The sequence below is a fragment of the Girardinichthys multiradiatus genome, chromosome 11 (assembly GCF_021462225.1).
Source record: "Girardinichthys multiradiatus isolate DD_20200921_A chromosome 11, DD_fGirMul_XY1, whole genome shotgun sequence".
Lineage (NCBI taxonomy): Eukaryota > Metazoa > Chordata > Actinopteri > Cyprinodontiformes > Goodeidae > Girardinichthys > Girardinichthys multiradiatus.
Window position 1 is genome coordinate 3001066 of NC_061804.1, and position 25627 is coordinate 3026692.

The following is a 25627-nucleotide window of genomic DNA, read 5'->3' on the forward strand; positions in this document are numbered from 1 at the left end:
CTTTAACATGTTTTTTGGGTCCCCTTTATGGCTCATGGCAAATTGCAAACAGAACTTCTTATGACTTTCTTCTGGCCTCTCTCTTCCTTAAAGGCCAGATTTGTGGAGGGCACGACTAATTGTTGTCCTGTCTACAGATTCTCCCACCTGAGCTGTGGATCTCTGCAGCTCCTCCAGAGTTACCATGGGGTTACTTTACTGATTGAAGCTCTCCTGGTGTGGTCTATCAGGTTAGGTGAACAGCCATACTCTTTTTATTTTCAGATGATAGATGTCCAAAGCTTGAATATTGTTTTATAACACAAACCTGCTGTGAACCTCACCAAACCTCTCTCCTTGACCTGTTTGCTGTGTTTCTTGGTCTTCATGATGCTGTTTGTTCTCTAATGTTCTTTAAAAACCTCTGAGGACTTCAAAGAACAGCTGAATCTATACCGACACTACGTTTTAGATATTAGGTTCATTTCGGGTAGACTAGGATAATGGGCGGGGGGATAAAAAATGCACACCACCCTGCAGGACTGCTTAGTGCTCCTCTGATTGGATGTTTTCACTGACCCACTTTGAAGTTGGTGGTCTCCAGCGTGGGGCAGGTGAACAGCTGGGGGAAGACCATGTAGATGGGGATCGGGAGGCCGTGGCAGACGTCTCCTTCTGCTATCTGGATGTTCTGGATCTCTGTGGCGTCTCGGGCGTATCCTTCGGCGCAGCCTGCATGCACAGACGGATAACCTCCAGCTCGGCTGCTACGACCACAGCAGCTTTCAGAGAGAATCAAACTCACCGCACACCACATTTTTCAGGTTTTTATTAGTATAAAATTCCTTCCCCTTCACAACAGCTGATGAAAAACAGTCTCCAAAGAAATAGAAGTATACTGATGCACTAAATGTGGTCAAGATGGGAGATTCTGAGTGTTTTTACCCTCAACTGTCAACGTTTACTGAGGCGTGCACAAATGCACAATGATGCAGAGCATGAATCATCAACAAGTAACCGTCGACAACAAATATGTCATTTTACCTCTGACACAAAAGTCATTTGTAACATTTTTCTGATTAAATAAATAAGTACAATCTTTTTATTTCATTGTATGTCCTTCAGGAGTCAAAATGTTGTTCAAGGTCATATTTATACAAAAATATAGACAACGTCCCAAAGAATTCACATCAGCATTATGCATTTTGCTCCCTTCCTGTAGTTTAACCTTAATTCAGCCAGACAGACCTTTTATTTGTCATGACACCAAGCATGTTCAAAGACAGTTTATTATGTCCTTTAGGCGGCTTCTGAAAGCAGTATATCTGGGCCTGTGTGTAAAGCAACAACAGTCATAAAAGAATAAAAACAAATGTCAATCAGTCAGTCTTGTTGTTCCTACCTGTGGACAGGTGAGGGCGAGGCGGGGGGAAATGAAAGCCAGCCCCCCTGTTGATCACAGCCCGGCTTTGTGTCTTCACTGCGGTTTTTCCTGAACACCATTGTGCCAAAGTTCAGAGCTCAGAACACGGGACAAAAGAAGAAAGAAGACACTGAACTGTATGCTCTAGGACAGTTTTATCTGACAGATTTATTGGGACAGCGAAACATTTCAGACATTCCCCCTTACTGGAGGTGAGTGCAATATAGATTCATAAAGAAATGAATGATTATGAATTAACACGGGCCCCTGCAATATCAGACGTTAATGACTGGAGACCTAATATTGAGGAAATGTCTCTAAATACGGACTTTTTAGCATGATCCCTGTTTGTGTGCTTATTTCAGCTCTCCTATGTTTCCTCAGGACTGAACAGGACACATTAACTCTGTTTCTATGGAATATTTTTCAGCTTTGTGATAATGTCATAACCAAGTCAAAACAAAGTATGTGAAAAAGTATTTCTCCTGTTTTTGCTTTTTTGTTACATCTTTCAGCTCATTAAACTACATTTAATATCAGACAAAGATAAACTGAAAAAAAAAAGACTAAATGCAGTGTTCAAATTATTGTTTTGATTATGGAGAAGAGGAAGCTTTCCAAATCAACCCGGCCATATGTATGAAAGTAATTGCTCAATAAAGGCATTAATTGGTTGTTCCAACCTTGGCAGCAACAAATGCCATCAAGTGTTTGTGATAACTGGCAATGAGTCGTTAACATCACTATTGAGGAATTTTGACCCATTCTTTTTTGCAGAATTGTTTGAAATCAGCCACAGTGGAGGGTTTTCGAGTTTTATTGGGCTGTTTAAGTTCATGCCACATCGACTCTATAAGAATTATTTTGATTAGGAGACTCCAAACCCTTCATTCTGTTGATTTTTTTTTTGCCATTCAGAGGTGGATTTGCTGATGTGCTTTGGATGACTGCCCTGCTGCAAAGCTCAAGAACGCATGAGCTTAAAATCAAAAACTGGCATCCAGACATTCTTCTTCAGGATTTCATGATTTAAAGTTGATAGATTAAAGTTGGCCAGGTCTAACCTTCAAGCACGGTGCTGGAGGGATGATGATCTGGGGTTGTTTTGCAGTCACAGGACCTGGGCACCTTTCATTTGCTGAGATGTCCATAAACTCCTCTGTACACCAAAGTATTCTGAACCCATCTTCCTGACTGATGAAACAAAACTGAAGTTGGACAGTCGAAAAACAGCACCGCAGTAAATCTACACAGAATGACAATGGTCCAGTCAAAGTACAGACCTCAACCAGACATTCATTCTAAAATTAAGTTAATTAGATAAAGATCTGTGGCTTACTTGTTGGGTTACCTGCTAACTGTGACTTTGGACAAGTTCTTTATTCTACAGCAGACCTCCAGTCTGGCAACCCACATCAGAGCCAATTTTGTTATTTCGTGACTGACCTTCAACTTACTTCAATAAGGCTGTTTACAACACAAGAATTCAACTAATGGTCCCTAATATAATGGATTAATTTTTAACACAGAGGACCTTTGTCGAAACTATTCAAGGTTACAGCTTCATCAAGCTGGTTAATATTTCAGTAGAGGTGTGTAATCCATTATGAAAACCGTTTTGATTGGTAACAAATTGTGTAGGGCTGCAAGGTGGCACAGTTGCTGCCTTAAAGCCTAGGTCTGAACCAAAGCCAGGGCCTTTTTGAGTGGACTCAGAAGTACATTACCCAATAATGCACATTTTTGTGCATTACTGGGTACTCTGGCTTCCTTATACTGTCCAAAAATACGCATATTAGATTAACTGGTCTCTCTAAATTAGGCTCAGGTCTGGGTGTGTATGTGCATGGTTCTTTGTCCTGTCTGTGTTGCCCTGTGATGGGTATTAATCTGTCTAAGGTGTACTCTAGGCACCAGACCCCATGAGACCCTGTGCTGATTAAATGGGTGTAGAACATGGACGAATGGATGGATAACTGTGTGATTTTACTTAGTTTAGTTGTGTTATTGTCTAATCCCTTACATTACAATGTGAACACTTTAAACCACTCCAAACGTCTTAATATTTCTGCTTTAATGTAGTCTGATTTACTTCTGATCTGTACTGCACACACAATAGTGGTCATTTCCAAAGGCTGGAACACAATTTAATGTACAAATAGCCACAGCTGTCAGAAAATCATTAAAATCCTGCAGAAAGTCATGATTAATAAAAACTTAGAAAAAAGATTAGAAGAAAGTCTGGACCAGTCTAGAGGCAAAATATACAGAAATCATTAATGACTGAAGACTGGCATCTACAGAAACACAACTTGACAAGAATATTAATCTTATCTTCTTTTGTGTCTTTTGCCAGCCCTTCAACGTGCAATGTGCCAATAAAACCTCTGCAGCTACAGCCAGTTTTTGTTGAAGCAAAGCATCATGGTCAACAGGAAAGCAGTGGTCCAGCGAAGGATTGTGTCCAAGGACGGTCACAACAATGTTCAGCTCGACAACGTGGAAGGAATGGTCAAACTCTACCTGCATGACATATGGACTACTGTGGTGGACATGAAGTGGCGCTACAAGCTCACGCTGTTTGCCTCCACCTTCATCTTAACCTGGTTTATCTTTGGGGTCTTCTTTTACTTCATCGGCATGGGGAATGGAGACTTAGAAGCAGACCACAATTCAACCCACACGCCATGCGTGATGAATGTGGAGACTCTCACCGGAGCCTTCCTGTTCTCTCTGGAGTCGCAGACCACCATAGGTTATGGTTTTCGACACATCTCTGAAGAGTGTCCTCTGGCTATCTTCACGCTGGTGGCTCAGCTCGTCATCACCGGCCTTGCTGAAATCTTCGTCACTGGTGCCTTTGTAGCCAAACTGGCCCGACCCAAGAAGCGAGCAGAAACAATTAAGTTTAGCCAGGTGGCGGTGATCTGCAAGCACCAAGGCAAGCTGTGTCTGATGGTGAGAGTGGCCAACATGAGGAAAAGTCTGCTGATTCAGTGCCAGCTAACTGGAAAGCTGTTTCAGTCCAATGTGACAGAAGAAGGAGAGAAGACGCAAATCCACCAGAGCTCTGTAGATTTCTACATGGACTCCAACGGAGACTGTCCTTTCCTGATCCTCCCGCACACCTTCTACCATGTTATCGATGAGAAGAGCCCACTGGCAGGACTGACAGCAGAAATCCTACGCAATCGAACCTTTGAGCTGCTCGTAGCGCTCAATGCCACCATGGAGTCGACCGCGGCCACATGTCAGAGCCGCACCTCTTACATCCCTCAGGAGATCCTGTGGGGCTATGAGTTCAAACCAGTGCTATTCAGCTCCGCCAACTGCCGCTATGTTGTCGATTTCAACTTTTTTGACCAGGTACAAATGACCAATGATGCTACCCTCCTTGGCAACAACACGGAAAAGCTATAAATGATGCAGGACTGGGAGGAAATTTTGGGAACTATTAGTTTTACAATACTGTGATGTTACATAGCAAATCAACCTCAGTGTTTATTGATCAATAACGTCTTCTGCCAGGTATTGGGTGCTGGTTGTTTCGCCCTCTTGCCATTTTGTACCTTTGCAATATTGGTAATTTCATACTCGACTTTTTGGGGAATCAAATAGTACCTTGGGATGTTTCACCATCCATCCACTGGAACCAACCAGGAGGATGTTTTGTACCGACAGATTATTTAAAGTATCTTTCTATGTCCTACTCATAATCTTATGTAAAAAATGCTTCAGTAAATATATTCCATTAATAAGAGGTAACTTAGGGTTATTTTTGGTTTGATCAGGGGTATTAATCTGTCATAATTTAGAGCAGTAAGCTTGCCCAAACGGGTAGACCCATAATAAATAGAAACAAGGTTTTTAGATAATAATATGTAAGAGAATGTAACTACATGCCACATTTGTGCATTTTTATGACTAAAATAAAAGAAATAAATGGATACCCCATGGCTTGAGTAGATGCATTTAAAATGGTTTATTTACAGGTATAAAACGGAAGAATGAACGAAATAGAAATTGAAACAAAATGGAGGTATGAACTTTTCACTTATCACACCAATACCCTGATTCAAAGGTCTTGTATTTTATCATGTAAAAGGCTGTATTTTGGCCATTTTTAACAATAAACCACAACTTTAGCATACTGTAAAAATTGGAAATTAACATTTAACTGACATACTGAAATTTTGCATTAAAGGACAAAAAAAAGTTGTTTATTTTTTCCTTTTCTAAACGAGATTCTAAAAAGAAGAATTTTCCTTTCAGAGAAACCTCTGTTGGATGTGATTGGTCAGCAGAGACAGGACCAAAGATTGTACAAGCTCTTTCATAACTGTAGAAGTCCCAAAAGAAAAACATTGTCTGACAGCAGCAATAACTTTGCCCATTATTTTCCAATATGGCTGCTGTGGATGTAAAACAAAGAGAAAGACGCAGAAATAAACTTTATGTGCACTTCTGACTGGTTCTATCTCAATAAAACAGTAACAGACAAAATAATGACCAGCATTTATCAACGGAAACTTTCTTTTTGTATTTCAGTGGACAAAATGGAGAAAAATAGGTTGTTAGCTGGTATTGCTAACTGGAGTTAGCCTAGTCTCTGAGCACAATTAGCAAATCCTATGGGAAATCTACTGCCAAAAAATCAAGAGCACATATTTTCAATTTAATAGCAAGATTTCATTATGCTTATACTCAAATTTAGTAATGCTTGCACTCAAAACATTCTGCTCTCCCTCATTTATTTGTTTCCTGCTCAGATTTAATGCTTCTTGAACACCTTCTTGCTCGCGGCGAACTTACTCTCTGCATGTCTCTCAGATTGGAGAGAGACCATTGCCTAGCAACTGTTCCAGCCAATAGAATGACAGTGTGCAACTGTGAGGTCACAGCCGTAGCTTGTCCTCTTCCGGTGCTTCCTACTGCATGTTGGGAAAAATTTTAGCTTTCGATTTACAATTGTTACCAATGTCAGGGAGTTCTGACAAATGTAGGTGGGCAAAATTTAAAGAGAAGGATTTTGGACGTACTGGGTTTATGCATTTTCATACAAGGGCTAAGGGGCGGGAACTGTATCTGTCGTCCGCGAAGGTTGGTGCATGGTCCATCCCCTGGGGTACCGTAGACCCTTGGTTTCAGGCTCCCCGCAGATGACGCTGGCGGCTTCCATAGCCAACAGTTACGGTGGCCGGGGGGTGCAAAACACTTTTACAAGTACCGAAACAAATTTACATTTCAGAAAACAAATTTACATTTCAGAAAACAAATTTACATTTCAGAAAATCAACCGGAAAGGGAATGTACCAACGCTGAGGCTGACCCGGGAGTCAGCCTCAGCGGCTGCATCCTTCGAAGGCCGTATTTGTAGGCCGATTACGTTACAGCGCGGCGACAAAGGCTGTCCCAATTCATGAATCATGACTCCCTCAAATGATGCCGACAAATGTGTCCTTATTTTGCCTGATTTGAAGGATGCGTTGTGAGTATCCTTCGCGGCCCATCATTTCCCATCATTCATTGCGGTTCGAAGCGGATTGGTCAAGCAGGGGAAGCCATGGCGGACCATAGCAACAAAAGCTGTGAGCAAATTGTGGAAAATTACACTTTCTGTGACACAAGTTAACTTCTACAATGTTTTTAGTGCAGGAATATAACTATGTAGACGTGAAATATCTGCTTGATTTATCTAGACATCGCTTAATTTCAAATGTGCTCCGACGTATTCGGAGTTTTACGTTCCCGGCGTAGTAACCGGCTCGCCTCGCCAGCCCTACCGGCGGTGAGGTGAGCTAGCCCCGGTAGAGATCTGACCGGACTATCGGTACTAAGCTCCCGCTGGCAGTCATCACAGTGAACGTTTAACACAAGTGATTTCTAACAGTTTATGTTATTATTTTAATTGTTACTGAAAATCGATTTAACATTTCAGGTGATATTAAGGTTAACCAGAATAAATGGTCAGTTTTATGTAATCCAACTGTATCGCTAGAGAGTGTGATTGAGAATAAATAAGCTTTACAATATGAATTTTTAATGAAGAAATGTGCTACATGTTTTAAAAGTTTATTTATAATTCAGTTAGCATTATAATTTCTGATTCCAGGTAAACCCGATGAGGAATAAACCTCCAAATGTAAGTGAATCTCAGTAAAGAAGTTAAAAGTTTGAAAGAGCTTGTTTTAGACATTTGCTTAGAAATATTTTTGAATATTTTCTTCAAATTAAGACAAATGTGAAATTAAAAAAGGCTTTATTTTTGCTCTGATATTAAGCAAGATGTTTTTTTTTTTGGTATTTTCATATTTGTTTTAGGTACAAAGCAGCAGACGGGTCAGTTTATGAAGCTCAGGGGTGAGAACCACCACCTTTTTACTGGAGTTAAAAACTCAGCCATCGTGGCTTGGAGGTACAATAACAACATTCTTTATAGTCAGTTTCTGTCCAGTTTCAATAACTCCTATCTTTCTAACTTTCATAAATATCCATCCAGTGATTAACATACTTCTTTTGGTTCAGGACAATTCTGGAGAAGATGGACCAACAGGGGAAGGTCACCCCCTTTGCAGGACAAAACAATGTGGGACAATTTGAAAAAAAAAAAAAGAATTTAGATTTTGTTCAGAAGTTCTCATGTCACACACAAATAAAAAAATATTTCTAAAAGTCTTGTTGGTTTCTCTGTTTAGTCAACTCTTCTTTTATTCCATCTAACTTTAGGATTGTAAGTATCCAGGGTCAGGAGAGGGAGTCAGTGAAAAGCCCACTGCTGCTACTTGGACCTGGTTTGTCTTTATGGATGAGGTGTTGGGTCAGAGGTCTTCCACAACACCTCCTGTCCTAATTGCCTCCATCCCTGAGGACACTCCAGGGCCAAGCGGAGCGGTGGGCAACCAGATGGAGAAGGAAGACAGTGAGCCAGCAGGAAGAGGTCAGAAAAGAAAGAGGGACAGAGATGATGGAGTTGATCAGGGAGGACATGAGGGCACAGAGAATGGACAGACTGTTTTCCAAAGAATGGCACCAAAATAAGCTACATAAGAAATTTTAAGTTTTGTTCAGATTGTTTCTTAAAGTTTTAAGGTGTTCTAATAAATTTCAAAATTGTTTTTGTCACTAATGTTATTTCCATTTGATCTAACAATACATCAACTTCATTTAAAGTTATAAACAGAATTTATTATGAAAAATACAAACAGCATTTTAAACAGAATGAGGGAAGAAAACATTCAAACAGATCAAGATTACAAGACAAAAGGCATAAAATAAAACTATGTACAAATATTTACAATGGAGACAGCAGGATCAACCTGAGTGACCGGTTCCTGGAAAAACCTCTTCAACAGAACCAAGAGGCAGATGTCTTTCTGAACAGAAAGTCTGGTGATGTGGCTAAATCTTTCACAAGGTCAGAGACTTGGATGGACGCTGCAACTGAGACCTTTGGTCTGTCTTTCTGGATGGTGAGCGAAGCATCACACAGGTGGTCTGCAGATGTTTGTGATGCCTCTCTCCGCCGTCCACGTCATCGTCCATCAAGTGGGTTTAAAGGGCTGGCTGAATTGACGGCTGCCACATCACTAAGAGGTAATCGGAAAAATGCAGAATTAGAAGATGGTGCTCACAAAATATTACAATTAGTTATACCCCTCAAACATTAATCACATCTATAATATTATACTTGGCTGCACACAGTAGTCATGTTCTGGTGGTACCTCCTCCAGGGCAGACACCTCAGCTGAAAGCTGGTCCTGCCAGAGAGCAACACTGCCTGCCTCAGTCCAAACCTCACCCTCATCCTCTTCTACAGCCTCCTCTGGGTCATCCTCTGGGGCCATGACATCCCCAGCACCAAGGCAGATGTTGTGGAGGATGGCGCATGCTGTTATGACCTGAAAACTATTTAAAAGAGGGTGCATATATGTGTATATATTATGTATAATGTATATATAAAATGGATCTAGGTCAAGACTTATGTGAGGTACAAAGGTGTCATGCACCTCCAGCGCTTGCAGGAAGATGGCCCTGAATCTGGTTTTCATCATTCCAGAAACACGCACTATTATAGAGCGTGTTTTTGGAATGATGGCTGTTAAAGCGCTGGGCTCCCACACCTTGTCTTGTCCTCTTGTAGGGAGTGATGAGGGGGAGTGGATATTGGAGGCATGGGTACCCTCCATCAGCAAGGATAAAATGCCCTGGAGGAGGATAAACTGTACAGTGGGCTGTGGCGGAGAACCCTAGAGTCATGCACTGACCCAGGCCAGCCCACATACGTGTCAATAAAATGGCTCTCAGAAACTGCTTGCAGGATTATGGAAGGGAAGAGTGTCCTGTTCCTGTAGCACTGACCATCAGGGCTGCTTGGACACCTGAAGTGGATATGGCAACCGTCAATTGCACCCACAGCTTTAAGAAAAACTCTGGCGTCCAGCCCTGCAAACTCACGGGACACTGCCTTAAGTCCTCAGGGGTCTTTAGAAGGTAGATGACCTGGTGACGAATAGCCACCATCTCCTCTGTAACTCTGTGGACGATGCGATGGACAGTAGAGCGAGGCATCCCAAACACTCTGCAGACCACTCTGTAGGATGTGCCACTTGCCACCAAGAAAAGAAAAACTAAGGTCTCAATAGTAGCACCCCATCCATGTTGCCTATCCTGGTGCAAAAGATTAAGCAGCACTGCCAGAGACTCCCTGCTCAGCTGAAAATCAGGCCTGGTGTCCTCCTGGTTGAAGAAACGTTTCAGGACTGGGACACTCAGGTTGATCCTGCAGTAAAGGGGTCTGGTCTAGAAAAGGGAAGAATGGAGATGGAAAAACACATTATTTTTAAGGCATACTTCTGGATATTTTAAGTGATCAAAGCAAGAAGATACTAATACACCAAAAACACTGCATTATTATATAATTATCTAAGAACAGCCAGAGGGGATTAAATACTTTATAATTCCCATCTATCTTAAAATTTAAAGTTGTTATTGTTTTATATATATATATATATATATATAATGTCGACATACATTAGCCATAAAGTTGCTATCTCTTTGTTTATTGGCTAGTTAAATCAAACATCTTTTTTACGTGAACATGATTGTCTCTGGATTGTACCTGGAATCAGAAATTATAATGCTAACTGAATTATAAATACACTTTTAAAACATATAGCACATTTCTTCATTAAAAATTCATATTGTAAAGCTTATTTATTCTCAATCACACTCTCCAGCGATACAGTTGGATTACATAAAACTGTCCATTTATTCTGGTTAACCTTAATATCACCGGAAATATTAAATCGATTTTCAGTAACAATTAAAATAATAACATAAACTGTTAGAAATCACTTGTGTTAAACGTTCACTGTGATGACTGCCAGCGGGAGCTTAGTGCCGATAGTCCGGTCAGATCTCTACCGGGCTAGCTCACCTCACCGCCGGTAGGGCTGGCGAGGCGAGCCGGTTACTACGCCGGGAACGGAAAACTCCGAACACGTCGGAGCACATTTGAAATTAAGCGATGTCTAGATAAATCAAGCAGATATTTCACGTCTACATAGTTATATTCCCGCACTAAAAACATTGTAGAAGTTAATTTGTGTCACAGAAAGTGTAATTTTCCACAATTTACTCACAGCTTTTGTTGCTATGGTCCGCCATGGCTTCCCCTGCTTGACCAATCCGCTTCGAACCGCAATGAATGATGGGAAATGATGGGCCGCGAAGGATACTCACAACGCATCCTTCAAATCAGGCAAAATAAGGACACATTTGTCGGCATCATTTGAGGGAGTCATGATTCATGAATTGGGACAGCCTTCGTCGCCGCGCTGTAACGTAATCGGCCTACAAATACGGCCTTCGAAGGATGCAGCCCTGAGGCTGACTTCCGGGTCAGCCTCAGCGTTGGTACATTCCCTTTCCGGTTGATTTTCTGAAATGTAAATTTGTTTTCTGAAATGTAAATTTGTTTTCTGAAATGTAAAAGTGTTTTCTGAAATGTAAATTTGTTTTCTGAAATGTAAAAGTGTTTTTTGAAATGTAAATTTGTTTTCTGAAATGTAAAAGTGTTTTCTGAAATATAAATTTGTTTTCTGAAATGTAAAAGTGTTTTCTGAAATGTAAATTTGTTTCGGTACTTGTAAAAGTGTTTTCTGAAATGTAAATTTGTTTCGGTACTTGTAAAAGTGTTTTCTGAAATGTAAATTTGTTTCGGTACTTGTAAAAGTGTTTTGCACCCCCCGGCCACCGTAAAGAACAACAGTGAAAAATGTTCTACCTTCTCTCTGCAAAACATAAGCACAGTAACATATCTGAATGTTAGCAATGCAAACATAGAAAATGGAGACATATGATGTGACATTCATTTGTAAACTGTCTTGTCTAAAGCTAAAACATTAAATAAAACCCACAACAACTAGTATGGCCGACCAGGATATGGTTGGTTAACTGTTTTACAGCATGTTGACATCATCATCAGGAATGTGAAAAACATAACATTAAACCATTAAATTGCTTACAAATAAACACTGTAAAGACAGCCTGCATTACCAGAAACAGAAAAGCTGCTGGATCCAACAAAGGTCCAGCTCAGGAACCCAAGCCTGGAGATAAAGACAAAACACAACAAACAGAATCAGCATTTTACTTTGAAGAATCACAGATGAGAGTCGTATGACAAAGTATGTCCAAAAATAATAAAAAGAAATAATGTGAATTCCTGCAATTTCCTAACAAACGTAAATGATACATATTAAATGCATCTGACAAGTTCTTCAACAATATGACACTGATTTGCCAACCAGTTACCTTGAATTATATTGCCACTCAGCACATTTAACTCAAAAGTCAAAAATAACACTTTAATTATTCTATAAAACATTTGTTTTTAAACAAAATGTTTCCATGCAGCCCAGATACAGACAGCAGCGTCGCTGAAATTAAATTTCTTGACTGGTTTGTGGTGTTAGAACATAATCTGACAGGATCTGATTAGAAACCAGCAACAGCTGCAATCATGTGACAGAAACCTGAATACAGATTATCTTTATTAAAACTACAGGTTAATGCTCTGTGTGAATTACACACACCAGTAATTCAATAAAAAGCTACACTAGAGTTAGCAAGTGTAAAGTGGGCTTTAAATACAGTACACTGCTAAATACTCTCTACTGCAAAGTAAACAGTCCACATGTTTTCATGTTTATAATCAGCTCCTTCTGAAAATTAAATGCCTAATAAAAATACTTAAATCCACTTTAACGATGGCTTAATGCTGTCATGCTACAGCAAATTAGCATCAGCTAGACACCAGCACGCCTGCGATACTGCAAGAAGTTTAGACGAGGGATGGATGGATGGATGTCTCCAAGCCAAAGAAGTAGCTGCTGCTGATTCTTCTTCTTCGGCCTAATTGCGGTTCCCTACTAGCAGTGGGCAGCGCTGGAAGAGATGTAGCAATCTACAGCAGTCACACAAGCACACCCAGTAGAAGGAAAAACAAGCGCATCCCAACTAAGCCTGTGACCTTGTAGTTGCACACTGTCATTCTATTGGCTGGAACGGTTGCTAGGCGACGGTTTGCTCCAATCTGAGAGAGCAAAACAAATCCGCAAGCAGTGAAAAGGGGTTTGAGAGGATAAATAAAGCATTTATTAGATATTTAAAGGTAACAGGATTATATAAATAAAAGAATAATGCATCTTAACATTAGATGTCACCCACCAAAAAATACCAAGAAGAAGAAAGGGTTTTAGAGTGCATTTTTTATCGGTGTAGAGCAGGAGGCAAGCGGGAGGAAAAAATATGTGTTCAAGAAGCATTAAATATGAGCGAGGAAACAAAGAAATGAGGGAGGGCAGAATATAATGGAAAGAGAGCAGAAGTTCTGAGTGAAAGCATCACTAAGTTTGAGTACAAGCAAAATTAAATTCTGCTCTTAAATTGAAAATATGATGATTATGATATGATGATTTTTGGCTGTACATTTCCCCCATACAAATCCTACAGATTTTCTGAATTGAAACTCAAATATGTTATATAATAAAAACGTTATTTCTAGATCCAAGTTACGACTTCTGGGGCAAATTGAAAGCAGCACTATAAAACGTTTCTGTCTGAAATAACACTTGTGCCAAAACTTCAGTACTCTGTGTGTTTGTGTGTGTTGGACAGATACAGTATTATTTCTTGTACATTTATATTTCCAGTTAAATTACCATGCATTATTGTAACACTTCAGATCATTAAAATCAAATTTTATTATCAGACAAATAGAACCTGAATAAACACAAAAAGCTGATATTAAATGGTGATTTCATTTACTGAGGAAGGAAAGCTATCCAAACCAATCTGGTTCTATATGAAGAAATATTTGTCTGCCCTGATTAAAACATGAATTAACTTTGATTTACCACATTTTTGGGTTCAGTTTCATTAGCCATATCTGGGCCTTGTTAGTGCCTGACCTGCAAAAATAAGAAACCACTAAAACAGCACAGTCTGACAACAGGAAGTAAGCCAAAACAGCTCAAAAGTAACATCATGCTCCAATCTAAAGAAATACAGGAACACATTAGAAATAAAGTCACTGACATTATTAGGCTAGGAGTGGTTATAAAGCAATTTCTAGGGTTTTGGGATTCCAGCAAAGCACAGTGAGAGCCATGATCCACAAATGGAGAACTTGTGGAACAGTGAACCCTTCCAGGAGTGGCTGGGCTACAATAATTACTCCTAGAGTACACCAACCACTCATCCAGGAGGTCACAGAAGAACTCAGAACAACATCTACAGGTTTTACTTGTGTCAGTTAATGTTTATGATTCAAAAATAAGAAAAAGACTGGGACAAAATGGCATCCATGGGAGAGTTGCAAGGACGAAACCACTGTTGACCAAAAATAATACACAAACCCATTTCACATTTGCTTCATGTCCGTCGTTGCCCCCAAAAGTGGAACATCCAGTTATTAGGCTTAGGGCGAGCTACATTTTCATCATGTGTAATCTGCTTTTTCTTAGATTATCTTTGTCTGATAATACATTTTGTTCAATGATCTGAAACATTAAGGTACAACAAAAAAAAAAGCAAAAACAGAAGAAATCTGCAAGGAAGGCTGATTCTTTTTTTTTTTTTAAGATATTTTTGCGGCACTATTGGCCTTCATTTTTGACAGTAGGCAGACAGGAAATACATCTTCCTTGTGTTTAGTCGTAAATGTAAGTAAGGCTTTAGTACAACATAAAGGAAATAGTGCATGTTAGATTGCAACGTTGAGCCTGTTGAAGGACAAAGCAGCAGGTGTTTCTGTCGTTAACTGTCACCTTCTGTTGTGGCAACATTGTCCTGCAACTGCTGACCTTCAACTGTCTGCAGGTATTTGTATGTGGTCCAAACAATCTGTGAGTCAAAAGAAAAGCAGAAAGTACCTTTAACTGTCAGAGACAAAGCCTTAACCCTTTATTGGATGGGAATATGACAAAAACATCACTGTTTAATCTCTGATATCAGCATTTATTGTTTTAATGATGGTAATTAACGCAATTCAATTCAAAAATATTTTCTTCATCCCAAAGGGAAATTAAATGTTGTTGTAGCTCATATTAGGCAGGTTTCCCCAAAGAAGCGTCTCCTGTAGATCTCCTGTAGCGCTCCGTCTTACAGCAGATCTGAAGAAGCCTCTGACTGAAGACAATCTGTTGTTGTAGGACAGTCTCATGAAGAGGATGCTCAGGGTTCTCCATAATGTTCTTCATTTTATTAAGAATCCTTCTTTCCACAATGATCTCCAGAGGTTCTAGAGGAGTTCCCAGAACAGAACCAGCCTTTTTTATCAGCTTGTTGAGCTTTTTTAAGTCCCTGGTTCTGATGCTGCTTCCCCAGCAGATGATGGTAGAAGAGATCACACTTTCCACAACAGACTTATAGAAGATATGCAGCATCTTGCTGCAAACACCAAAGGACCTAAGCTTCCTCAAGAAGTACAGTCTGCTCTGTCCCTTCTTGTAGACGGCTTCACAGTTGCATCTCCACTCTAGTCTGTTGTCCAGGTGAACAACGAGGTATTTATACTCCTCCACCACCTCCACTTCTTCTCCCATGATAGAAATAGTTTTTGACTTATTCCTGTTTCTCTAAAAATCTACAATCATCTCCTTTGTTTTAGTCACGTTCAACATGAGATGATTGTTTCCACACCATGCCACAAAGTGGTCCACCACCTTCCTGTACTCAGCTTCTTGTCCATCTCTGATCCACCCCACGACTGCAGAATCATCCGAGTATTTCTGCAGATGACAGGAGTCTGTCTTGTACTGGAAGTCTGAGGTGTACAGAGTGAAAAGGAATGGTGAGAGTACCGTCCCCTGTGGAGCTCCTGTGCTGCTGACTACCTGGTTAGACTCACAACCCTTCAGTCTCACAAACTGTGGTCTGTTTGTCAGGTAGTCTTTGATCCAGGAGATTGTTGAGGCCTCCACCTGAGTCTTCTGGAGTTTCTGACAAAGCAAATCAGGTTGGATTGTATTAAATGTTCTGGAGACATCAAAGAACATGATCCTCACAGTGCTGCTGGCTTTGTCCAGATGACAGTGGGTTTGTTGAAGCAGGTGTATGATGGATCTTAAACTCCAACTCCACAGCGATAAGCAAACTGAAGGAGGTCCTGATAGTTTATTGTTTGCGTACTTAGGTGGATCAACAGGAGTCTCTCTAGAACCTTCATTGTGTGGGATGTCAGGGCAAAAGGTCTACAGTCATTGAGTACTGATGGGTGAGTTTACTTTGGTACCGGAACGAGACAGTCCAGTCAGCCGTGAGGATAAAAGTTCCTCCAGTAATTAACAGGTTGCTGGCATTGGGAAGGCAAGGCCTCAACACCAACTTTCTATATCCTACATAAAACTGCGTTTCCTGGGCGATTAGTGCCTAATTTACGTTTGACCGCTTCTGTTCTGTTTCTGTGTGATTCAGTTTTATACAGAATACTGTAACACAAGGTGCTAAACAAAGGTTAAAAGCAAATGAAAACAAAACTCCCACCAAATACAATGAAACTACATAAATAAAACTATATTTATTAGAGAAATAGATGAAAAATATTATGGAAACTGAAAGTTGCATTACTAAAGAGGAAAATAAAAACTTCAAAAATATCTGAATTCAAAAATCACCAAAATTCGAACATAAAATAAACCTAAAAATGCTTTTAATTTATGATGAACTCTAAAGTATCGGTTAAAGTCAAGTTAAAAACAGAAATGAAAGAAGGTTAAGACCAAATTAAAGGTCTGACAGATGAAAATATAAAAACAACATAATTGATTACATAACTATATAATAAATTCTCAAAACCAAGGCTCCACCACCTTCTGGAGACCTTTCTTAGAAGACCAAAGGGGTCTGGATGGGTTAGGATAGACTAAAACCATTAAATAACAATAAAAATGACTTTCTGGTCTTTTTCAACAGTTTTGCCGCCTAACTTTGTACCAGAAATGTCCTTTTCTTAGGAAAGCCAGAGAGCTAAGCACTGTAACATTCACCTGGACATGAAAATAAATCGTGCTTTATTGTTTCTGCATTGCACCGAGTGATACGGTCTGGACGTTTCTCACATGACAAAATCCTATCTGAATTCTTTTCATCCAATTGAAAATTTAAACATTAAAAATGTAACACTGTGACATTTACATGTTACAAAGTTACATGAATTCCTGTCCATGCAGCTGCACCACTGCATGGTGGCACAGTTGGTAGCAATGTTGCCTTGCAGCATGAAGGACCTGGGTTTGGATCTCGGCCAGGGGTCTTTCTGCATGGAGCTTGCTTGTTTTCCCCATGCATGCAAGGGTTCTCTCTGGGCACTCCGGTTTCCTCCACCAGTCCAAAAACATGACTGTTATGTGAATTAGCCTCTCTAAATTGCCCTTAGGCTTGGTTGTGTGTCTCTTTGTTGCCCTGTGATGGAATGGCGACCTGTTAAGGGTGAACCTCGCCTCTCACCCAAAGGCCACTGGAGATAGGTACCAGCCCCCTGTTACCCTGCAAGGACAAGGGTTTATAGACGATGGGTGGATGGACAATAAATTGTACTATCCAAATGCTAGCTTTTAACCAAAAATGTTAACACCCAAACTTTAATGTGACTCGAAGGAGTTGTTGGCCGGTGTTCAAAGCTTTGCTGCAAGTTTCTGATTGAAGGTCCATGCTAAATAACATGAGAAGCTTTAGAGCTGAATCTGATTGAATAAGTTCACTCAATTTACCATTTTATAAATCTCCCTCATCAGTCTTCAAGCTGGTACTATTGACTTTGGAAAGCACTAGAGCTGTGTTGACTCAAACAGTTTTTGAAGACAGTGTTGGGCTTTAGACATTTTGCCACCATGCCAGCTGCTATGTTTTATTATTTCTCTGATGTTTGTGCTCAGCACACCACATATTAGGGCCTAGATATAACTGCCATGAAAAGGCATTGATCCCCAGGGCACAACTTCATGCATGTTTGACTGGTTTCTGCAGAACTTGACCGCATGCTGAGGAGGCATCATCTGAATCAGATGTTGCAGGATATTGGACTCAGATCAGGGTTGGGGACCACTGCTTTGGAGAACTGAAAACACCAAAGCCTTGCTTGGAGGTCTAAATATGTGGCTCCATCTACTGGACAAAACATGTAATTAACAGCACCAAACAGACCATCTCTTCTTCTCCTCTCTCTTGTAGAATTGAGAGGAGTTCAACATTTAAATTGTCACTGAAAAAAATACACCTCCAACTGATAATTAAAACTTGTGTATTTATTTACAGAAAGAAGAACATAATGTACTCCAGTAATTAATGTATACAAACTGAAAAATCGGCCCTGCTGCAGAAAGTTGGTTGGCTTTGCTTTAAACATACAGAAAGGAAAATAAAAACACTTTTAAATACATCGACAGTGATTTAAGTGTTTATATTAAATTCAGTCCAAGTTTTGAATAATCTGAAGCCTACAGCAGTTAGTGAGCCAGTGAAAGTATCAACAGGAATCCCTGATTGAACAACATGCACCCACAACGCCCCCTACTGTCTACTATTATTTGCTTTATTCTAACGTCTCACATAAGATTTCCCATTGATTGAAGAAAATGCAGTGTTTTTTAAATGACTACAGAAAAAAGACAAGTATTTAAAGTCCCAGGAGCATTGGCCATGATGGTTCAACAGAGCATTTTAAAGTCCCATCTTTCATCTTGGTGGTATACACAGAAATTATGATGCTTTAATCCATCTAAAAATGAAAAGGAGAAGTTTCTGTGTGCTTGACTGTTAACAGAGCAGCAGATCACTGTGGCACGGGGTTGGCCGTGGTGGCCCTCAGGATGCCACGCAGCACCTTGTAGTTGCTGAGGGGTTGGTTCTCTTTAGGGGGGAAACAGGGGCCACGCTCTGTGGCGTAGGAATAAGGAAACCGCAGCACCCAGAACCCATCAGGCGGCAACACCACCTCCGTCTGCTCTGGGTGGAAGATCGGGCAAGGAGGAGGACCGGGCTGTACCTGGAAACAGCGAAATAATGAGCACGTTGTTGAAAAGGTTCATAAAAAGAGGTTCAATGTTAATAAAGCCACGTTTTAAATGGAACTTAGAGAAATGGCCCCTTTCAATCGTGTCTTACTAAAGACCTCTAGAAAAGTACTTCAGTGGCATCAATTTTAATCATATCTGTGTTAAAATAGAAGGAAAACAAAAAAGTGGCCCTGCTGGCTTCCCGTACGATGACAGATGAGTTGGAGCTGTTTACCTGGGGGTTGAGGGTTATCTCCAGCGGAGCATCAGGCACGACGATGAAAAGACGAGCCAGTTGAGCGAAGTGCGGCTTCAGGCCTCGACCCTGGGATGGAGACGGGACGTACAGTGGCATGTCGGTGTTCAGCACTCTGGTGGCGGGATCTTTGGCACCCCCTGGCCCCAGGGCCTTCACTATTTTATCAGGCCCACTGCTAATGAAGCGTCTCCCCCTGCTGTCTTCATACTCAAACCCCACGAACACCCGAGCCATGTCGTCCCTCCTGCGACCCCTGCCGAGGCCTCCGGCGCTTCCCCGCTTACCCACCAGGCTCTTGTTGGGGGCCGGCCAAGACGACGAGCCTCCATCCAATGGCTCCATGAGTCCTGCGTCCTCCTCCGATCGAGAACGGATTACCAAGTCCCACGGCAGGAGGAACGAAGAACCCGGGAGAAAGCTTGGCTGCTCCAAGCCAGTATGGCAGTTGTAGGACTTTGCTGAGCCCAGTTTCAGCAGGGACCAGCTTGAGAACTTTGGGAGGAGGCCTTTAGGACAGGCAGAGTGCGTCATACCAGGGAGATACTCCACCGTGGAGGGCTGACGGTCAATGAGGCTTGGCCTCTTTGGTTGGACTTGGTTTTCGGCCCCGTCTCCGTCCCCGTAGGGCCCCAGGCTATCTGTGGACTGGCCCAGACTGAGAGCCAGGCTGAGGCTGGTGTCTCCAGGTGTGTGACTCTGAGCGGTGCTCGGCTCCTTCAGCTTCTCTGCGTCGCCCGACCCCTCAGAGGGGAGTCGCTGAACCTGGTCTGAGGCCGGCGCTGGGTCTGGAGTGCTGGGCTGGAAGACAGGCAAGGCGATTCTCTCCAGCTTCCCACAACATTTCTCCTCCAGGATCTATGCATGAGAACAAAGAAACACAAAGGATGGAGGAAACTTTTTGATAATGGGATATAAAAAACAGTCTGGAAAACATTTTCCATAATTACTCAGAGCTGTAAAATGCTTCCATAAAATTCCTGACTCTTCGAGACTGCTTTGATTTTAGAAGCTACAGAAACATGAGTTGTTCTTCAGGAACATACACAGCTCCAAAAAATAAAAGTAACACTTAAACAACACAATATAACTCCAAATAAATCAAACTTCTGTTAAATCAAACTGTCCACTTAGGAAGCAACACTGATTAACAATTAATTTCACATCTTGTTGTTCAAATGAAAAAGACAACAGGAGGAAATCTTTGGTGATTTTCAAGACACTCAATAAAGGAGTGGTTCTGCAGGTGGGGACCACAGACCACTTCTCAGTACCGATGCTTTCTGGCTGATGTTTTGGTCACTTTTGAATGTTGGTGGTGCTTTCACACTCGTGGTAGCATGAGACGGACTCTACAACCCACACAAGTGGCTCAGGTGGTGCAGCTCATCCAGGATGGCACATCAATGCCAGCTGTGGCAAGAAGGTTTGCTGTGTCTGTCAGCGTAGTGTCCAGAACCTGGAGGCGCTACCAGGAGACAGGCCAGTACACCAGGAGATGTGGAGGAGGCCGTAGGAGGACAACAACCCAGCAGCAGGACCGCTACCTCCACCTTTGTGCAAGGAGGAACAGGAGGAGCACTGCCAGAGCCCTGCAGAATGACCTCCAGCAGGCCACAAATGTGCATGTGTCTGCACAAACGGTTAGAAACCAACTCCATGAGGATGGTATGAGGGCCCGACGTCCACAAATGAGGGTTGTGCTCACAGCCCAACACCGTGCAGGACGCTTGGCATTTACCAGAGAACACCAGGATTGGCAAATTCACCACTGGTGCCCTGTGATCTTCAGAGATGAAAGCAGATTCACACTGAGCACATGTGACAGACGTGACAGAGTCTGGAGACACCGTGGAGAGAGATCTGCTGCCTGCATCATCCTTCAGCATGACTGGTTTGGCAGTGGGTCAGTAATGGTGTGGGGTGGCATTTCTCTCCATGTGCTCACCAGAGGTAGCCTGACTGTCATTAGGTACCGAGATGAGATCCTCAGACCCCTTGTGAGACCATATGCTGGTGCGGTTGGTCCTGGGTTCCTCCTAATGCAGGACAATGCTAGACCTCATGTGGCTGGAGTGTGTCAGCAGTTCCTGCAAGATGAAGACATTGAAGCTATGGACTGGCCCGCCCGTTCCCCAGACCTGAATCTGATTGAGCACATCTGGGACATCATGTCTCGCTCCATCCACCAACGTCACGTTGCTCCACAGACTGTCCAGGAGTTGGTGGATGCTTTAGTCCAGGTCTGGGTGGAGATCCCTCAGGAGACCATCCGCTGTCTCATCAGGAGCATCTCCAGGTGTTGTAGGGAGGTCATACAGACACGTGGAGGTCACACACAATACTGAGCCTCATTTTGACTTGTTTTAAGGACATTACATCAAAGTTGGATCAGCCTCCATTGGTTCATAAATTTGATTTCTATTGATGATTTTTGTATGATTTTGTTGTCAGAACATTCAACTTTGTACAGAACAAAGTATTCAATGAGAATATTTCATTCATTCAGATCTAGGATGTGTTATTTGAGTCTTCCCTTTATTTTTTGAGCTGTGTATAAAGAGACATTTATTTTACCCCCCTGATTTCAGCCCAAAAGTTCACTATCATAATCTTAAAAGAAATAGTAGTAAGTGTGTGTATTTGTTGCCAAGTTCTATAAACATGTTAGAAACATGACTCCATCCTCCTATACATGCCAAAATGAAATCCCAATCCTTGTTATTTTTAAAATGAAGCTCTATGACTGTCAGAATAAAGCTTGGAGCGTAGATTCTGACCTGGTAGAAGTCATAATTGGCAGCCTGGATGTCAAATGGATCTTCACGAGGAGCCTGCTTCCTGCCACAGTTACAGGAGCTGGTGGAGCGCCCCCTGCTGTTGTGATTCATGATGGGCGGGTTGTGGTCCATGTCCGGCGTCTCACCTGCAGCAATTACAGAATGATCTGATTGGAAATAAATCAATGAACATGTGATTAACCTATTATCTGCAGCAGTTTGAGTTTTATCGGCTTGGAGATACTGAAAATATACTTCCTCTGAGTCAGTAAAGATTTTCTAAGAACAGTTTCTGACCTGGCTGAGGGAGGAGGTGGAACTTGTGCACACAGTGTTGGTCCGTCAGACTTCGCTCCTCACACAGCTGGTGGCCATTGGTCCAGAACTTATAGCAGTCCTCGTGAAGCTGCAGGGCGTAGCGCTGGAAAGCCACCCCGCGGGCGTGCTGGCTGTACACCCGCAGGGCCTGTGCCAGCTGGTTTTTGTGCACCGTGGTGGTGTAGTTGTGGGGGAGGTTGGACTGGTACGCGCTGTGCGCCAGCGGCAGAGCTTTCTGGCACCTGTTCTCTGAAAACTTTGCATCGGCGTCGAGAAAGCCATCCAGAACCTTCACCTGACTCTGCACTTTGGTGGCCAGCTCTGCTATCTCCTCGTCCGTGTTGGTAATCAGGACTTGATAGAGTCTGGAAGCCACCTGGACCCACTTGGTGTAGGTCGGCAGCTCAAAGTGAGAAGGTTGGGGGTTGCGGCCGACGCTGTCGTCGAAGCCCTTCTTTGTCAGAACCAGCTCCACGTGCTGCCAGAGGAACTCCTTCAGGCTGCAGTCCACCAGCTGACTGCCCATCAACATGCTGGTCGACTCTCCGCTGGGCTGCCGAGCTGATCGGCGCATCTGCTGGTACCTCCTGGGCCCGGACAGCACCGGGGTGGTGTCCTGCTCGGACAAGATGCAGTTGGACCGCAGTTGGCCGAGCAAAGTGCCCACCGGGTCCTTATCTGCTGCCGGTATCACGTAGACGAACGCCTGGTTGGCGGGCACCGTGAATAGACAGTTACTACTTTGGTTGGTCAGGACTCGACTTTTACGGAAGATCCGGTAAATCTGGTCCTCCAGAGCGTGCTGCAGGCGCCTCCTCGGAGAGTGCTTTTTGGGTTTATCGGGGTTTCCTCCAGAGTCCGAGCCGTTCCCAGAGACCTTTGGAACAACAAAGCGAAGAGGAGCCATTTAAATAAGAACCTGTCAGGTTTTTCTGTTTGTAAAGCCTGTGCTGTTACCTTCTTGCAGGTTGTAACCTGGCTCACATTGGAGCTCAAAAGCCTGGTGAAGAGGTGAACTTTACAGTACAGTAAAAGTGGACCCCATGGCTCTGCATAATGACCCAGGTCCCAGAGCCTCTTCTTACTGTTGATGGCTGCTCATTATAGCTCCAGACTGCTTTATAATTGGCAGATGTTTTACTGCTACACCTTTACATGGATCAAAAAATAAACCAGAGTCAAGCTTTTATTTTGAAAGCCCCAGTTTCCTAATGCTGGCTGCAAATGTAACTTGAGAAACCAAAGTACCTGCCAAATATTTGTATTCTGATCTTTTAGCTAATTTGCTTCTTTTGCAGTTGATACGCAAGGGTTGCCATTTCATCCCTGCCTTTATTTGGTATCCATGTTAATCTTTGTGTATCGGTTCATTTCTCTTCGTACATAAATCTTTAATCCTTTTAGAGAGACAAACGCTAACAGAAATGCAGAAATTTCAAATGTAATCTAATTAATTGTATATAATTTTCTATTTATGCCCTACTTCCACTCAGTATAAGTCTGATTACCTGTTCCTGTTTGGGATTGTCTTTGTACAGTGATAACTTTTGGATGCTGCTTATCTGTTGAACGGTTTTCTCTGCCTGACAATAAGGAGAATGAGGTCCATCACATCATCAAAGTCAAAATCCCTAATTTCCCAGAATTCCAAGTTCACTGTGGATAATGGAACCTGTAAAAACCACAGATGGAAGGAAGATTGATGGATGGATGAGGGACGGGCTAGTAGATGGATGGTCTTAACTTTTAAACAAGAGGACAGAGAATAACATTTTATTGAATTTTCATACTGCTCTCTTTTTCTAAATTTATCCAGACATTCCTTACTTTCCCAGACTGTTTAGGAACCTCGTCCAAAGAAAAACTTTGAAGACTTTTAGAAAATCTGAGAACCTTTTAACCCAATAAAAAATATTTCAAGAAAATGAAACACCTTGCAGGACACATCAGGGGTGGTTTGAACCCGTTGCACCATACTGTAGATGTCAAGAGAGGGAATCTTATACGGACCTTCAGAGTTGCGGTCATCTGGAAGACAAACAGCAGCCGCGGAGGACAGGGTCTGCAGTTCAGCTTCCACTCCTTGGACACGGGGCAGTCTTTGATGGCAGCCCGGATCAGCGGCAGGGCCTTCTGCCGGAGGGCGTCCAGGGCCCTGAAGAGCCTATCGTGGGTCACATCGAAAGTCTGGCTGGGCTGGACCAGCAGCAGGACGTGGCACACGGAGAACATGTAGAGCAGGTGCAGGCAGTGCTGTCGGTCCAGGCCCTTCCAGAAGTCGTGGGCGTCAGAATGGCTGATCCCGGCGCTCAGGGACCGGCAGGCCCGCAGCAGCTGCCGGCTGTCGCAGACAGAGGACAGCAGCAGGTACAGGACCCGGTTCTCCTGGTCGTAGAAAGCCTCGATGTGGCTGTCTGCCGAGTCGCCCTCCTCCGACTCACCGAACAGAGAGAAGATGTGTTTGTCCGCCAGCGTGTTGATGAGAGACCCTTTCAGAGGTCCAGTCTGTGTGCTGCTTTTACCGAAGATACCAACAACACACAGTCCGTCCTCCCGGTGCGCAACGTCCTCCTGGAACTCCTGCTGAAGCAGAGCCCCGAGGTTCACATGAGGAGCCATGTTCGTTTCCTGTTTGGTGGAAAACATGGGAATGAAAACAGAAACGGAACTGTTTCCCTGCACATTTCCGGTTCCACGCACTAAAACGACCGGGTAAAGCCTACACTTCCTTTTATATCAAATCTTTATTAAAAATCAGATATAACATATGACAAGGCGCACAAGAACTGGGCTTTTGTATTGTTGCAACGATTTAGCACTTCCTTAAATAGAATAATTTCATCATATGATAAAAAGTCTTCCTTCATAAGGTGTAGAATAGACCCAATAGAGCCAACACTTCTATTTCTGAAAGTCAAATCAAGTTTATTTATATAGCGTTTTCAGCAACAAGGCATCAAGGCGCTGTACATAAGGAAAAACATTACAATGATACAGAAAATCAAACAAAAAAGATCATAAAAATAAATAAAAAAATAAATAGAATAGAATAGAATGATGGATAAGAAAATGAAAGGAAAATTGGACTGAAAACATAACTAATAATGTTTAGATGGCCCAGTCAAAGGCCACTCTAAACAAATAGGTTTTTAATCTTGATTTAAAGCATTTTAGGGTTTCAGCGCTTTCACAGTTTTTTGGGAGTTTATTCCAGATTAGTGGAGCATAAGAACTAAAAGCTGCTTCTCCATGTTTGGTTCTGGTTCTGGTTCTGCAGAGTAGATTTGAGCCAGAAGACCTGAGAGGTCTGGGT

At 42.3% G+C, this 25627-nt stretch overlaps 2 protein-coding genes across 3 annotated transcripts; one reads left to right on the forward strand and one right to left on the reverse strand.

Annotated features, from left to right (window-relative positions):
- The first annotated feature begins 1410 nt into the window (after positions 1-1410).
- On the forward strand, positions 1411-5351 carry kcnj15 (potassium inwardly rectifying channel subfamily J member 15). Of its 2 annotated transcripts, XM_047378477.1 has the most exons (3): positions 1411-1614; positions 1768-1866; positions 3759-5351. In XM_047378477.1, exon 3 carries the CDS (start codon positions 3827-3829, stop codon positions 4820-4822), a length of 996 nt encoding a protein of 331 aa, XP_047234433.1. In that variant the 5' UTR covers positions 1411-1614; positions 1768-1866; positions 3759-3826; the 3' UTR covers positions 4823-5351. The 2 variants fall into 2 exon arrangements, with proteins under 2 accessions (XP_047234433.1, XP_047234432.1); XM_047378476.1 differs by lacking the exon at positions 1768-1866 and having other exon boundaries at positions 1412-1614.
- A 12838-nt stretch (positions 5352-18189) lies between these two features.
- Positions 18190-25005, reverse strand: smg8 (SMG8 nonsense mediated mRNA decay factor). The gene is made up of 5 exons (XM_047378304.1): positions 24325-25005; positions 22294-23191; positions 21997-22142; positions 19196-20074; positions 18190-18950 (listed from the first exon to the last, which is right to left on the reverse strand). The coding sequence occupies exons 1-5, from the start codon at positions 24958-24960 to the stop codon at positions 18738-18740; spliced, it is 2772 nt and encodes a 923-aa protein (XP_047234260.1). The 5' UTR covers positions 24961-25005; the 3' UTR covers positions 18190-18737.
- Between the last annotated feature and the right edge of the window lie 622 nt (positions 25006-25627).